The 14,794-nt window shown below is 62.4% G+C and overlaps 1 protein-coding gene across 1 annotated transcript in view; it reads left to right on the forward strand.

The window, feature by feature from the left end:
• Positions 1–14,794, forward strand: part of BRD3 (bromodomain containing 3) — a 34,690-nt gene that overhangs the window by 5,493 nt on the left and 14,403 nt on the right. The window contains exons 2-6 of the mRNA XM_074331325.2: positions 7,808–8,133; positions 8,974–9,111; positions 9,864–10,011; positions 10,895–11,109; positions 13,082–13,453. Coding sequence (XP_074187426.1) covers positions 7,921–8,133; positions 8,974–9,111; positions 9,864–10,011; positions 10,895–11,109; positions 13,082–13,453 — 1,086 coding nt within the window. The 5' untranslated portion in view covers positions 7,808–7,920. The remainder of the gene's footprint in view (positions 1–7,807; positions 8,134–8,973; positions 9,112–9,863; positions 10,012–10,894; positions 11,110–13,081; positions 13,454–14,794) is intronic.

Consider the following 14,794-nt stretch of genomic DNA (forward strand, 5'->3'; position numbering starts at 1 on the left):
TGAGGCTGACATTCTGGCAGGACCGGAAGCATTCTGAGGCAGGAGTGCTAGGTGCCCACGTCCTGTGGGTACAGAGCCAAGGGGACTTGGGGTGTCAGGAAGGGCGCCATGGCTGCAGGTCACCCATGGGCCTGGCCTGCTGCCTTAGGCCAGTGCTGCAGACCTGTGGGCACCCGCACATTTCATTGGACTGAGCTTGCTGGGGTCACTTCCTTGGTTTTGGAGAGCAGGTGCCAACTAGACCCCAGGCGAGCTCAGGGGCCCTGGTTGGGGCTGCCGTGCTGTGGGCAGAGGCCCCTTGGATGGCAGCCGTGGTGGCACTGCTTCCTGCCCTGGGGGTGTGCTCCATGGGCAGGAGGTGTGCCTGTCTGCCCTCCCCTGGGGCCTCTTGCAGGGCCATCCTGGGGCCCCCTCTCCTGGCCCCACAGAACGAGGCAGTTGGCTCCGTCTGTCACCGAAGCCACTGGCCCTTACGGATCCTATTTCCCAAGGCCCCGGGGCGGCTGCTGGTCAGCAGGCCTGTGGAGGCTGGCCTGGCTGCCTGGAGGCTAGGAGCTGGGCAGCCACCTCAGACTTCCTGCTGCCCTCAGCCCCGTCTGCAGGATCGTCAGGGGGTTCAGAGAGGCGGTGGTGGGAGTGTGGTGTGGGGTAGGTGGCCTCGTTCAGGGCCTGGCTCTGCCTCTTCACCTCCATCTGGAAAATGGAGCTCACGTGACCCCCACCATACCATGCCGGGTGGGGCTGCCGGGAAGCAGTGGGCAGCCCCCAGGGGCTTGGAGCCCCCTCCATTTTTGAAGGGCACTCTTGCTGGCAGGCACGATGCATCTTAGCAGGGCAAGAGGGGAGGCCAAGGCAAATGCAGGCCCAGCCTCTTGCCCCTTCCCCCAGACTCTCCACTGAGATGGGGACCCCATTCCCTGCCTTTCTTCCTACCTGTGCCCAGCCCCCCTCACGGGCACTGCCCGCAGGTACCTCCTTTCCGCCCTGGACATGCCACAGGATTCCCTCCCCTCAGAGGGAGGTCCCCAACTAGGAGCCTACTGAGGACCCCCACCCTTGGATCTGCATGCCCCTCCCACCCCTCCCCTTCAGTGGGCCAGGCCCCTGCAGAGTGTGACAGCCTTGTCCCTGCCCACTCTGGGCTGGGCCAGCCTGGAAATGCCCCCTTCGTGCACCCCCTGCCCACCTTCCCGGCTTCATTGCCGCCCCGTGTATGGGGCGCTGGTGACCGAGCGTCTGTCTGTCCCTGCAGCTAACGCCTGAAGGCCAGCGTCCGATCCTGCTCCCCTCCGGTCCGCTGTCCGGGAAACACCCAGCTTTTCTTGCAGTCGTGCCTGACGCTTGACGTTACGGCAGGAGGGCTGGTGTGGCTGCTGCCAACTTTTGTGTGTGTTTTTATACTGGTGACTGGGCAGAGGTCCTGCCCTCTCCCCCCAACTCGTCCAGGACCCTGATGCGTCCCTCTGGGCTCAGTGAGCCTACAGGGGACAGGATTTCTGTGTTGTCATCAGGATTCCAGTTCCCCTGGAGTAGGAGGCGTGGCGGGGGAGGGCAGAGGGTCTCTGGGCCAGCCCCACCTGCCGCTTCACCTGTCCATTTGCCTGTGGGGGACGTGCCAGCTGTTCTGGGGCGCCTCCCCGCGGGCTGGCTGCTCCCGCCCTTCACGTAGTGCAGTGTGTGTGATCTGGAGCGTGGGGTGGCCGGTCCGTGCACCCTGCCCTCCTCCTCGGCTGCCCACTTGGGGAGCATCGGTCTGATGCGCTGGTCCATCAGGATCTCACCAGAACCCCAGATCTGGGGTTTTGCTTGATGTTCGAGGGCTTTGTGGTTTGTCTGAGTTTCCGCCCTGGATGGTTTCAGATCCTCTTGTGTCAAAGGCAGATTGTCTTTGACTTTCACCCAGATTTGCATGTGCTGCCTCCCCATCCTTGGCGGGGGCCCCGGGAAGCAGGGGAGGTTCTCTGGCCTCAGTTTACTCCTCTGAGACCCCAGCCGCCATCCCTGCCCTGCTGTGTCCAGCGCTGAGTGGGCACTTGGCTGTCCCCCAGGGAGGGCCACTTCCCCCCCAGGCGGCAGGGCTACACCACGGCGGCGGGAGTCTGACAACCGTGACCGTGACCGTGACCAGGAGGGTTGGCCGCACAAGGGGCGTGTTGTCTGTGCAGTAAATAGCTTTCTGGAGTGAAGTGGCTGCTGGTGGGTGTGTGGTGAGCGCCCGACGCGGCAGCGGGGTGCAGGTTCTGAAGCTGCTGTGCCACAGGGCGGCTCAAGCCCTGACGTGAATTGTGACTTGTTCCTGAGATTCGTGTACTTAAAACCTCCAGGCCCACGTCCTAGAAGAAGGGCTTTCAGCCTGCCCGGTGGTAGGTGGCGGGGGGCTCTGATGCCAGGGCGTCCAAGCTGCACGTTTTGCTCCTACATGTTTCCCCCCCAGAGGACACCCCCTGCCGTTCCCCTGGGGCCAGGTGTGGGTGAAGGGCTGCTTTGCAGCATCCAGACTTTCTTCTGTATCGTCTGAAGGCGCTGGGGTCTCTGGACCCACACTTCCCCACCAGACCTGTGTTATTCCACTTGAGCCCTCCGCACACACTGGGGTCCTCTTCCCTGCTAAGTGAGGGGGGCGCGGGGAACAAGGTCGTGGGGGTAGGGATGCAGGGTCCTGAGCACCTGAGGAAAATGGGTTCACCCTGTTTCTTTTGGTGGGGTAGGAGCTTTCAAATGTAAACGTAGATGGAGATAGAGGGGTGGTAAGGAGCCCCCAGGGGCCAGCAGCACGTGCAGTTTCCTCCAGACCCCCCCCCCCCCCGCTCATTTTCAGCCCTCACCCCCATTACTGAGAAGCAAACTCCAGATACGTCTCATTCATGACTTTCAGTGTCTATAACAGGCAAGGGGTTTTCAAAACCAGAACGAGCACCACCGTCAGCCCCAGAGCATCCACACTCAGTTCAGAGGTTGTCAGTCGGTGCTGAAGGACGTGCCCCTTGATTCACGTTAAGCAGGCTGCAGCCCCGGGCACAGGCGCTGCCACTGGGGTCAGGCCCCGAACCTGTGGGTGGGAAGCCACAGCACCGTGTCTTTGTGTCCCCAGGGCGTGTGGGAGCCCCTGATGGGTGACGGCTGAGCTGGGCGCTCTCAACTTGACAGCTGAGACCTGGGCTCAAGGCCATCAGCAGTGAGGGGCCAGGTCTAAGCCCCTGCGAGGCAGCCCCGAGGGGCGCTCCTTGCTGTCCTGTGTGGCCCTCTAGCCGGGGGTTATACTCGGACCTGGGGCTCTGGGAGGGGCGCTGCCTGGTATCCTGGCCTGTGGCAGCATGTGGGCCATCTTGTTCTGTAGCTGCCTGTGTGCTCTTTGCCCTGTGTCGCCTGTAGTGCTAGGCGCCAGGTTGGGGACGCCCAGGGTCCTGGTGCCTGCATCCCCATGTGAGGAGACCCAGAAAGTCCCTCCAGAACGGAGGAGCCTCAGCTCTGCCGTCTGTGCAGTGGGCACGGTCACTGAGCTCATGGGACCACGTGGGCGGCACCTTCAGCAGAGGTGAAGTGCTCGTGGCTGGCCACTCACGTATTCCTTGGTGTTTTTTCCACTGTCTGCTCCTGCCTGGCCTCACCCAGGAGGGCAGCCACTGAGGTCTGGTGGGAGGGCAAGCCAGGGGTGTGAGTGTCACACTGGGCAAGGCATGCAGGTGGGGCCTGGCCGGTGGTGTCACACCTGTCCCCGGCCACGTCACAGAGAGAAGCTGCCCCTGAGAAGGCTAGGGTGCGGGAGGGCACTCGGGCCATGTGGGAGCCAGTGGGGGGGGATTCCATGGTGGTCTTACCTTCGTGGTGTTTGAAACCTCCACGTCCCTTTGCACGGTGGCCATTACTGGTTTTCAGTTCAGGGCTGAACCCCATAGGAGGATCAGCTAGTGGCCTAAGTTTTAGTTTCCTTCTGGAAGCAGCACTTGCTTCCTGGTCTCAGAATGTGGCCGTGACCCCCGCCCAGATTAGGGGACAGGACAGCTGCTCTGGTTGTTGCCAGCCTGACCACAGGGGCCTGGGCAGTGCACCTTTGCTTTCCATCACTCGTCTGTGTGCTTTGCCCTGACAAGTGACTCTGATAGGATTTCTCAGGCAGTCTGGCTGGTGCTGGATCCCAAGGGCTGGCAGCTCTGCTGAGGCCGAGCCCAGACTTGGGGGCGTTGTGGCCCAGAGAGTCCTCCCTTAGAGAACACGCTGGGCTGCTGGGCCTGTCCCCAGACCTTGGAGGAGACACATAAGCTCCAAGACACTTAACTGTTGACCGAATGCAGCCATGGGAGCCCCTGACTGTGCCCGACTGTGGTTGGTTGGTTGGTTGGTTGGTGTTTGAGCGTTTTTTCAAAATAGAAATTCCTTTACACTTTTTTCTTTTTACGAAAGTAACATGTTCTAAAAGAAAAAAAAAATGTACCCATTCAGAAATGAAGCAGAAAGAGAGATGGCAGCCCCTTGGGGACTGGTGTGCACTGAGGCCAGGACTCCGGTGTGGGGTCTGCAGGCCCGTCTGTCCCTGCCTCCCCGGGGACTTGCTGTTGGCGTGTGGCTCCCCTTGTCCTGTCCGCGTCTGCGACATTGCTGTCTGGTCTGGAGAAGAAGCGTCTGGAGGAAGGCAGGGCCCGGCTGTCATCGAGGGTCTGCTGCTCACTGGACTTGCACCCGCCTTCGCTTTGGGGGGAGACGCCTGGAGGTGACTGGCCGTCGGGGCTGGGCCCCCGCGTGTACGCTGCAGCAGGGAGCGATGGGATCTCTTCGCTCTGTCCGCTACCCTGGAGGGTGCAATTTTTTGGCCAGGCAGCCCTCTCTGTCCCCTCCCTGAGGCGGTTTACTGGGGACATTTCCCACGGGGGTGTCCTGCCCACTGACCCCTTGCTTATCTCCTCAGCCAGCATGGCCATTCCAGGGAGGTAGGTCCTGGTACTCGGGATGGACGGGCTGGCTCTGGCTGCTCTTCCTCCCCATCCAGCTAGTGCTGGGCTGGTGCTGGGGACAAAAGAGAAGCCGGGAAGGAAGGATGAGAGGCCGAGAGCAGCCCTGCCTGCTTCTACTGTGGCGGAGGGCAATGTCCCCGCCTGATGGGGGACCCGCGTTTGCAGGGATCTGAGTGTATGGGTTGCCCCCGCCCGTTTCAGGAGAGTTGCCATGGTCATGTGCAGTCCCCATGGGTGGTGCGGTACGGGGCACTTTTTGCACACATCCCCCATAAGCCTCAGACCCTGTTGGGGTCGCTGGTGTTTCCACCCCTGGAAGTAGAGCTGGAGGCAGGTTTCAACTCTGGCCACGGTGGAAGGACTCCCTGTGGCCTGTAGTGACCGCTGCATTCAGTGAGCATACGCGGGGGCCACGCACATTGCTGAGTTCTGAGTGTCTGTGGGCCCCTGGCAGTGCCAGGCCGGTTCCTGGGCTGGTGTGTGGCCAAACCCAGGGGGCCCAGCGGTCAGCTTGGTGCAGGCTCGTGGCTCCTGCTGGGCCTGGGGGCGCCTGGGCACTTACCCCACAGTGGGACACTCTGTGTTTGTGGCTGGAGTGGCTTCACTGCTCAGTGCAGGTGTGAAGCGGTGGTTGGAAGAGGGAGGGAGGCCGAGGCCTCCGCCAAGCTTGTCGCTGCAGTGAGCTGTGCCTGTCAGACCTCGTGCCTGCAGGAGCCTTGGGCCCTCTTGTGGGCCTCATGTCCCCTGGGTCAGCCCCTGGCTCCCTGGATCACCCAGCAGCAGCCCACCTGACACCTGGGGGCTGACAGTGCCCTGGGAGGTGGCAGGAGCACAGCACATCCTTCTGCTGGTGCCCCAGGGCCCCTGGCGTGGGGAGCGGCCACCGCCGTCAGAGCAGGGCTGCGTGGTGCTCAGTGCTTGTTCAGCACCCGCCCGAACGCTCCCCCATGGGGACACGGGGGACGGATCCTGCGGCTGACCAGGGGCAGAGCTGGGACGGGGACGGGAGGCTGGCCCCAGCATCTGCTCTGTAGCCCTGAGTTACCTGGGGTCCCGGGGAAGTGTTCCAGGAGATTCCAGAGGCCCTGGAGGCGTTGGAGTAGAAACGCCTGGAGGAGACGAAGGTGCGATGAGCCTGTTCCTCCGGTGAGGGAGGCCGTGGGCCAGTACGGCTGCAGCAGCCAGGACAGGGAGACAGCTCACCGGTCTATTGGGCCCTGCAGGCCAGAGTGGGGTCCGTGCTTTTATGCTGAAAGATGGAGCTCTGGAGGGTCTTGAGTGGGTGAGTGACGCGCTTCGACCTGCGTTGGTTTGAACAGGACCACGCTGCTGTGGAGGGAGGGCGGACCCCCAGAAGGTTTCACGGAGCTTCAGCAAGAGGTGGTGGTGCTCGGGCTGGAAGCCGTCAGCCTCTGGCCGAGTTTGGATTTGCTGACCTGCTGGGGTGGGGTTGGCTGGGGCTGTGAGGCGTTGAGGATGGTTTGTGCCGGGCTCCGTGGCTTTTGTCTGGTGGTGAAGACGCAGCCTCTCCTCCATTACACTAGCTGACCTGACCGTCCCCGCACCGAGCCACCGGCCTGGGGCCATGCCATGGTGCTGACAGGGCACTGCACCAGGTTGGCAAGATTGAGGAGCGTGAGAGGCACCAGCTCACCCCAGGAGAGGAGTTGGGCTCCCCAGATGATAGGCGGGGTGCCCAGTAGATGCTCCAGGATGTTCCTCCCCCAGCAAGCAGGCAGTAGGGCAGCTTTGCTTGGCGGGTGAGATGGGCCTGGAGGCTTTTTTCTCAGGCCTTACACTCTGGGTTGCAGGGCGGAGAGCTTAGGGTGCTAGTCAAAGCCCTGCTCATAGTGCGTGCCAGTGACCACGGCATAGACGTGTCACCGTGGCAGGTTGCAGGCCACCATTAGGATGCAACCCAGCTCGGGAAAGTCGCCAGGTTTTACTGTGGGCGCACTGCTCTGCCTCCGAAGGCCGTCGGGCCCCTCACGCAGTGGGTGCTGCCACCAGCCCCGTCTGAATATTGTGACAAGTACAAACAAAAAGCTAAAGCATCACAGGGGCACAGATGCCGCTGGAGTTCAGGCTCCGTGAGCAGCCACTAGTCTGTCTGTGTCCTTCAGGTGAAAGTGGGGCGCCCGGCTTGCTCCTAAGATGTTGGGGTGGCCTGTGCGTTTTTTCATGGTACAGTGTCCCTCAGAGAGCATTCCTGAGAGCCCAGGAGCTGGCGGAGACCGAGGTGAGGTCTGCAGCAGCCCCCCACCCATTTACCAAGTGTGCAGGGTCAGGTCCGCCCTGTCCCACCCTCCTGATTGGCCGAGGAGCGGCCGTGTCACAGCCTGGCCGCCATCACAAACCCAGAGCGTGTTCTCGTGGCTACGGTGGAACCTCGCTTGCTCGCTCGCTCTCTGGGCCAGCGGCCTCGCTCCTGAGGGGCTCTGCTCCGTGTGCCTCCTGTGGTTCCGCGAATGTTCTGCCTGCCTGGCTGGGCCCTGTGGGGTTGATGTTGTAGCTCTTAACATATGACTTGATTCTCTAAGAAGTTGCCACGGCCGAGAACAGTGTGGATTTAGCCCCAGCAGGCCGGCAGTGGTCAGGCAGTGAGCCGAGGCGGGTTCCTTGTGTTTCCTCACCTGCCCAGGTGGCACGTGCTCATGTGATCTCCCGTCACCCGTGTCTCTTTGTCCCCCAGCTTGAGAGCAGAGGTTAGAAGGGGTTCTGCAGCAGGTGAGGAGGGACTTGAGCAAGGCGAGTGGCTTTGCTGTGACAACACAGGTGTGCGGGGCAGCCTGCTCAGGCTGGGCACGGTCTCAGACCCGGGTGACCGGCCTTTCTCTGCTGTCCCTCCTTCCCTGTAGGTGCTGCCTGGTCGGACCTGGAAATGGGATGTCGCGCCTCCGCGGGGAGCACAGAGGAAGCGAGGGCCTCCCCGAGCCGCTGCTGTGACGGCCAGTGAGCGAGCCGCCGGAGGATGTCCACCACGACGACAGTCGCCCCCGCGGGGATCCCCGTGGCCCCGGGCCCTGTGAACCCGCCCCCGCCGGAGGTCTCGAACCCCTCCAAGCCCGGCCGCAAGACCAACCAGCTGCAGTACATGCAGAATGTGGTGGTGAAGACGCTCTGGAAACACCAGTTCGCCTGGCCCTTCTATCAGCCCGTGGACGCCATCAAGCTGAACCTGCCCGTGAGTCCCCGTCCCCCCACCCGCTGTTGCTCAGACTCGTGGAAGGGCTGCCCCCGGGGCTTTGGCAGAGCTGCTGCCTCAGAGGTGGCTGGTGCGGGCAGGCCTGGCACAGCCCGGGACTCTGGCAGGCGGTCGGGAGGACAGCCCAGGGCCCACAGTGACCAGGGAGCACGAGGGGCTACTTAGGGATGTTGGGAATGGAGCGCGACTGTCTCCAGGTGCCTGGGGTGGGGAGACGCCGGGCCTCACGATGGAGGAAGAGGGGGACTGGGCTGGTGTGATGGCGCCCAGGAGCAAAGGCTGACGCGTGTCTGCATCCTGTCCCCTGCAACCCTCCACTCGAGGTCAGATGCTCAGAGTGGGTCGAGGCCCCACCGGCTCTCAGTGCTGACCTGCCATCGATGGCTTTCTTCTTTGGACTCAGAGAACCCCGAGTGTAGCCAGGGGACGCCCTGGGCTGGCACTTGGTAGCCTGGGCTCAGGGCCCAGCTCAGCCTTGATCACCTGCGGGGCCCTGAGCGCGGTTTGGAGTCCGGGAGGGAGCTGTGCCCCACCCATCTCCCGAGTGGAGACCAGCCCCGGTGCCACAGCTCTGTGTGTCTGTAAGAACCTCTCCTAGACGCAGAGTCCTTGCCCCGCGAGAGGTTCGGAGGGGCTCGGAGCTGGCCGAGTGCTTGCCCCAGACCCCGCGCCCACCTGCCCTCAGGTGACTGGAAACTGCTGTGCACCCAGCTCAGCTGACAAGGCCACTCACTCCCTGTGCAGGCGCTACACTTGGGAATTACTTACAAAATAATTTCGTTGACTTGTCAATAATGCCTGTGAAAATCTCTTTTCTAGGATTATCATAAAATTATAAAAAACCCAATGGACATGGGGACGATTAAGAAGAGACTAGAAAATAATTATTATTGGAGTGCAAGTGAATGTATGCAGGACTTCAACACCATGTTTACAAATTGTTATATTTATAACAAGGTAAGAGGACGCGTGTGGCGTGGGCCCTAAATGCCCCTGTGAGCTGCCCAGTGGCCCAGGGGAGAACCCGGGGTGACATGGTGCCCTGGGGTTGGCCGGGGCAGCAGCTCTCGCGTGGACTCAGCGTGTCGTGCTGTCACGCGTGTGCCTCTCTGGCCCTGATCCCACGTGCAGTCTCCGTGCACTGGCCGTTTTAGGGCCATCGGCTCTAAGAGCTGGGAGGTGACACATACCAAACGCTTTACAACGTCCGTACCCTTGGACCTAGAAGTTCTCCCTCTAGAAATACTGAAGGGGTCAGTGCAGGCGCAGGTATGTGGGAAATTACGGCCCCCGCAGCATGACTGTCGGAGATGGGCCGAGCGCACTGTGGCCTCCACACCCAGCGTCCCCAGTGATGCAGAACACTTCACGGCCGGGGGACATGTCTGCGGGAGAGGAGCAGATTAGGGGAGGCCCCTGCCGTCCCCGCTGTGGGGTTCTAATGCTGACGTGAAGGTGACCAGAGTGTGGGGTTGAAGGCTCTTGCTCTCCACGTGACAGTGGGTAAAGGGTGGTTTTTAGTCTTTGATTTTTTTATTTTTTCCAAGAGTTTCTGTGTTCAAATGTATTCCTTTTGCCTCCCTCCTGCCCCATTAAATCTCTTAACAAATTTTTAAATAGTTGTTTTCTTGAGCTATGACCAGTGATGTCTTTTGCCAGCACACGGCTCCTTCCCCAGCACGTAACCTCGGCTCTCCCCGTGTCTTCAGCCCACAGATGACATAGTGCTTATGGCCCAAGCCTTAGAGAAAATTTTTCTGCAGAAAGTGGCCCAGATGCCCCAGGAGGAAGTTGAATTATTACCCCCTGCTCCAAAGGGCAAAGGCAGGAAACCGGCTGCGGGAACCCAGAGTGCAGGTAAAGGGGTGGACGGGTGGATGGGCGTGGTCACTCTGTCCTGAGGCCCCGGGCAGAGGTCTCTTCTGTGGGTCCCGCGACCCCTCTGAGCTCAGTCCCTGTCTGAAGTCGGGGCAGTGATGAGATGCACGCCAGGGGCCACATGCCCTCTGAGACATGGCGGCCCTCGGTGGGGACGTTACAGTCTGCCTTCCCGCTGCTCCGGGAAGGGACTGGTATTGCAGTGTCCTGGCCCTGGCTCTGCGGCCACCTCTTCTGGAAGCCGGGGCAGAAGTCACAGCTCTCCCTGTGTTGCCTCCTAGGACTTTGCTTCTTTAGCATGTGTTGTCCTCTGTGACAGGAGAGGAGCTGTGTCACTTGTCGGGGAGTGTGGTGGGGCTTAGGTACTGGGACCCCTGCGGCCTTACCTGGTCTGGGAACCTGGAAGAGACGTGCATCCTGATGGAGAGGCTGACTGGGTGGCCTAGGCCTTGAGAGGGTCGCCAGTGCCGCTGGCCTTCCCGCTTTGCAGCTGGGGACGGGGGTGGTTAAGTAGGGTCACTCAGGTGGTTACTGATGGAGTCTGAGTTAACCCCCGGTTTCTTGGGCGCAGGCCTGCCTCTTACCTACCGGGCTGTGTGGCTTGTCCTGGCTCCCTCCCTCCTTCAGACTTGGGTCCTGGCCAGAGGGGAGAGGCTGTTCGTCTGTTCGGTGAGCGCCCTTGGAGGCAGGCTCTGTGGAGGCAGCCAAGATGCAGGGCCAGGGGTCTCAGGAGGAAGGGCTCCGCTGGCACCTGGCGTGCGCTGGCTAGAGGGGATGGTCCAGGAAGCTTCCGGAAGCACTGCCTTGATCCTGCTTGGCTGATAGAGCCCGGTTTGCTCAGCCTCCTCTCCTTGTTTTCAAGGTACGCAGCAAGTGGCGGCCGTGTCCTCTGTCTCCCCGGCGACCCCCTTTCACAACGTCCCCCCCACTGTCTCCCAGACACCCGTCATTGCTGCCACCCCTGTGCCAACTATCACTGCAAACGTCACATCAGTCCCTGTGCCCCCGGCTGCTGCCCCACCTCCTCCTGCGACACCCATCATCCCGGTGGTCCCTCCCACGCCGCCCGTCGTCAAGGTGAGCGTCCCTGGGGCTCTCTGTCGGCCTGAGGCCTGAGCCCCAGTCAGGGTTCCCAGATTCAGGCAGCTGTGGGGCGGGGCCAGAGGGAGCGCTGCTGCCGTTCCCTGGGCACGGCCGGTGGGCGTTTGGTGCATGTGACGTTGGAGTGGTTCCCGCTGTGGCGTGAGGTCTGGCCACGTTCCTGATTGATGCAGACGAGAGCCCAAGGCTTGGGGAGCTGCAGGTCACACAGCTGGTGAGGGCAGGCTGCACTGGAACCCCAGCTTGCCTCTGGCCCTGAAGGCCTGGCCTGTGCAGGGCATGGGCCCAGGTGGGGAAGGTGTGCGAGAGGAAGGGGGGGGGTCCCGGCCCTCCCTGCCCACATCCGGAAATCCGGAGGTTAGCGTGGGGAAAGTGGTGACCTGGCTGCGTCCTGAGGACCTGGCCCCTCGGTCACCTCCACCTGCACCTCGCATCCCTGCTAGCGTGAGAGCAGCACGTCCGTCTCCCTGCCTGCCTGGGAGCTTTCCGTGGCAGGGACCGTCCTGGCCGGTCTGGGCTCGGAGTGGGTGCTCCCTGCCCGGCCCGGGGCTGGCGCGGACCGCCAAGTCTCCTGCTCTGCTCTGAGCGGGCCCCCCGCGGGCACTGATGTGTACCATCTTCTCCGCTTTGACCCTCACAGCAGCCCCTGGGGCAGGCAGTATTCCCCCATCTTACAGATGAGGAAGCAGGCGCTCAGAGGGGTTAAATGGCTCCCCGAAGGTAACATGCCGCCTCTGTTGCTTTCCCCTCCCCCGTGGCCTTCACTGCCTGCACTTCTGGGCGGCGCCCGGCCAGGCTGCCCCACAGGGCACCCGGCTGTTTTGGAGCATGTCCTGTTTACTATGGCCAGATGAGCCCCCTGCCGCCGGGCCTCTGTGGCACGCGCTTGGCATCTCATTGGTGCCCATTAAGTGTTTGTGGATAGCCGGCTCATGCCCCTGCCAGCCTGGGGGTGGCGGCTTGGCTGGGGCAGCGACCGTGGTGGCGCTTTAGATGGCAGGACCCTGTGAGGCCATCGACCCAGGTGCTTGTGGCTCCGAGGGGCTTCTGTGCCTGCCTGAGCTGAGATGCGGGGAGCCGGCTGAGCTTGTCTCGGGGACACACTGAGCCCTGGCTGCGGACGTGGCCCACATGCCGTGGGCCCTCGGGCCAGTCTTTGTGCCTGGAGGGACCCTCAGGCCCAGGATGCCCAGGCATTAAATGTGCTCTCGCTGGACACATCCTACGTGAGTGTCTGCCCTGGACACACCCACTAATCAACATTTCCTCCCGTTAAGAAGAGCTTAGCTGGCTCCCACCGCCTTCTGGGTGAAGTCCAGAGCCGCCCACTCACTCAGCCCCCGGAGCCCGTGGTCCCCACCCTGCTGCTGTTGCCTGCATCCCCACCCGCATGCTCTTCCTGCCTCTCCCCTCATCCTCCACTATGATTGTCCTCGGAGCGCAAGCTTTGAGGTCCCCGCTGGCCTTTAGAGCAGGGGATTCTTGTCTGCTGTCCCTGAGCCCGAGTTCCGCTTGATGACGATCGGGTCATGGTGCCATCGGTCGTGCTTTGTCTCTGGAGCCCTGGCGCGCCCAGCCTGGGGTGCTGGTTAGGTGCAGGTGAATTGCATGCTGCACCTCACACTGCTCAGGGGTGTCACGAGCCAGCCCACCGGGCCCACGGAGCTGCGGGGGCAAAGGGAGAGAGCCCCCAGAGGGTGGCTCGCGGTAGGTTCCAAGTCCAGCCTCACCATTACCAGCTGTGTGACCTTGGGCCGGCGACGTGGCCCCTCTGAGCCTCGGTGCCCTCTGTACCGCGGGGGCAGCTGGGGGCTGACGCGCCCATGCATGGCATCGCTTCGCTCGGTGCCCGGCGGGTAGTCAGCGCTCCCGAAGCACAGTGGTGCCCATTCACTTGCTCGCGGCCGGGCTTTGTTCCTGGTGCTCACCGGTGGTTTCGCTGTCACAGAAAAAGGGCGTGAAGCGGAAAGCAGACACGACCACACCCACGACGTCCGCCATCACCGCGAGCCGCAGCGAGTCGCCCCCGCCCCTCTCGGACCCCAAGCAGGCCAAGGTGGTGGCCCGGCGGGAGAGCGGCGGCCGCCCCATCAAGCCGCCCAGGAAGGACCTGGAGGATGGCGAGGTGCCCCAGCATGCGGGCAAGAAGGGCAAGCTGTCGGAGCACCTGCGGCACTGCGAGAGCATCCTGAAGGAAATGCTCTCCAAGAAGCACGCGGCCTACGCCTGGCCCTTCTACAAGCCCGTGGACGCCGAGGCCCTGGAGCTGCACGACTACCACGACATCATCAAGCACCCCATGGACCTCAGCACCGTCAAGGTACCCGGCTAGGCTGCTGGCGCTGCCGACGTCCTGAGTGTCAGGCGTCCCCGGGGCTGGGGCAGCGCCCGGCTTCCTTGGCCCCCGCCACGCCCGAGCAGGGAGGAGGGTGTGTTCTTGCTCATTGGTGGCTGAAGCTGCAGCTTCGCTGTCACCTCGTCCGTGGAACGCAGTTTCATTTCTTTCCTTATGTCTCCCACTCGGGAGCATTTGCAGGTTTCTGTAACATTAGGCAAGGAGGCCCTTTCAGGTGACCCGTCCCCTCACCAGACAGACAGGGTCCGGCCTCCCACTGCCCATGCAGGGGTCTTCCTATGCCAAGGGGCTCTGTCCCGGGCTTGTCCGTAGGTTTTGCTCCAGGTCAGAGCAAGGCTTGTGTCAGGCTGGGTGCGGTGGCACCCTGAGGGCAGCAGACTGGGCTGGGGTAACCTCGCAAGGGGTCTTCGCTGAGTGGGCACAGGAACGGTCCTGAGCCCCTGTCCAGCCTGGGCCCCTGGCCTCCCTCAGGGAGAGAGCTCCGAGCCAGTCGGGTTTTGGTGTGTGACGTCCTGAGGACTGCCCCTGGCAGGTGGCCATATGTCGCCCAGCTCCTCTGTGAGCCGCCCCTGTGGCCTTGGAAAGCCCCTCCCCAAGGAGAGGTAGTTGTTTCTTTCTCTCAGTGGGGCCTAGGCCTTGAACAGCTGGTCTCAGTCATTTTGCCTCGTTCCCCAGTGACACCGGCCTGGGGCCAACTCCGCATTGCAGCCTTCCCAGGGCCGTGGTGCTGGGTGTGGGGGCTTCATGTGCCGGCTCCAGTCGGCAGGCCCGGCTGCGTGACCGAGCAGCTTCCTCACCCTCTCTGAGCCTTTTCCTGACCTGCGAGGGCAGGGCGCCTGCTTCCTTGGGCATAGCCACCGTCAGTGCTGCCGCAGCCCTGCCCCTCCTGGGAGCCCAGTGATGTCGGCTACCTTTGTGCAGGCCTTTTGTACCCATGAGAGTAAAGCACGCCTAGAAAATTCAGACACAGCAGAGGCAGGTGGAGAGTGGACCCAGCCCTCTGCATTGTGTCTTTCCAGTGACACTTCCTGGGAACAGTCTGGTTCCATCCTCCTGGGCTAGCCCCCGGCTCTGGCTGGCTGCTCTTTCTCGGCAGGTTTTGACTGTGGGGGCAGCAAACGCTCCCAGGTTCACCATCTCTGAGGCTCCTTCTCCCTGGTGGGGTGTGTGGGGTCCTGGCTCTGGGCGACGGCCCTCAGCCCCCAGCCGGGCTGTGCAGCCATCTCATTGTCCCCACACAAGGCCCATGTCCCCCTCTGAGAGCAGGCTTGGCCTGGACCTCGGGAGAGTGGGACATGCAGGGAC

Source organism: Rhinolophus sinicus, chromosome 16 (assembly GCF_057876585.1).
Source record: "Rhinolophus sinicus isolate RSI-liver-muscle chromosome 16, RSI-T2T, whole genome shotgun sequence".
Taxonomy (NCBI): domain Eukaryota; kingdom Metazoa; phylum Chordata; class Mammalia; order Chiroptera; family Rhinolophidae; genus Rhinolophus; species Rhinolophus sinicus.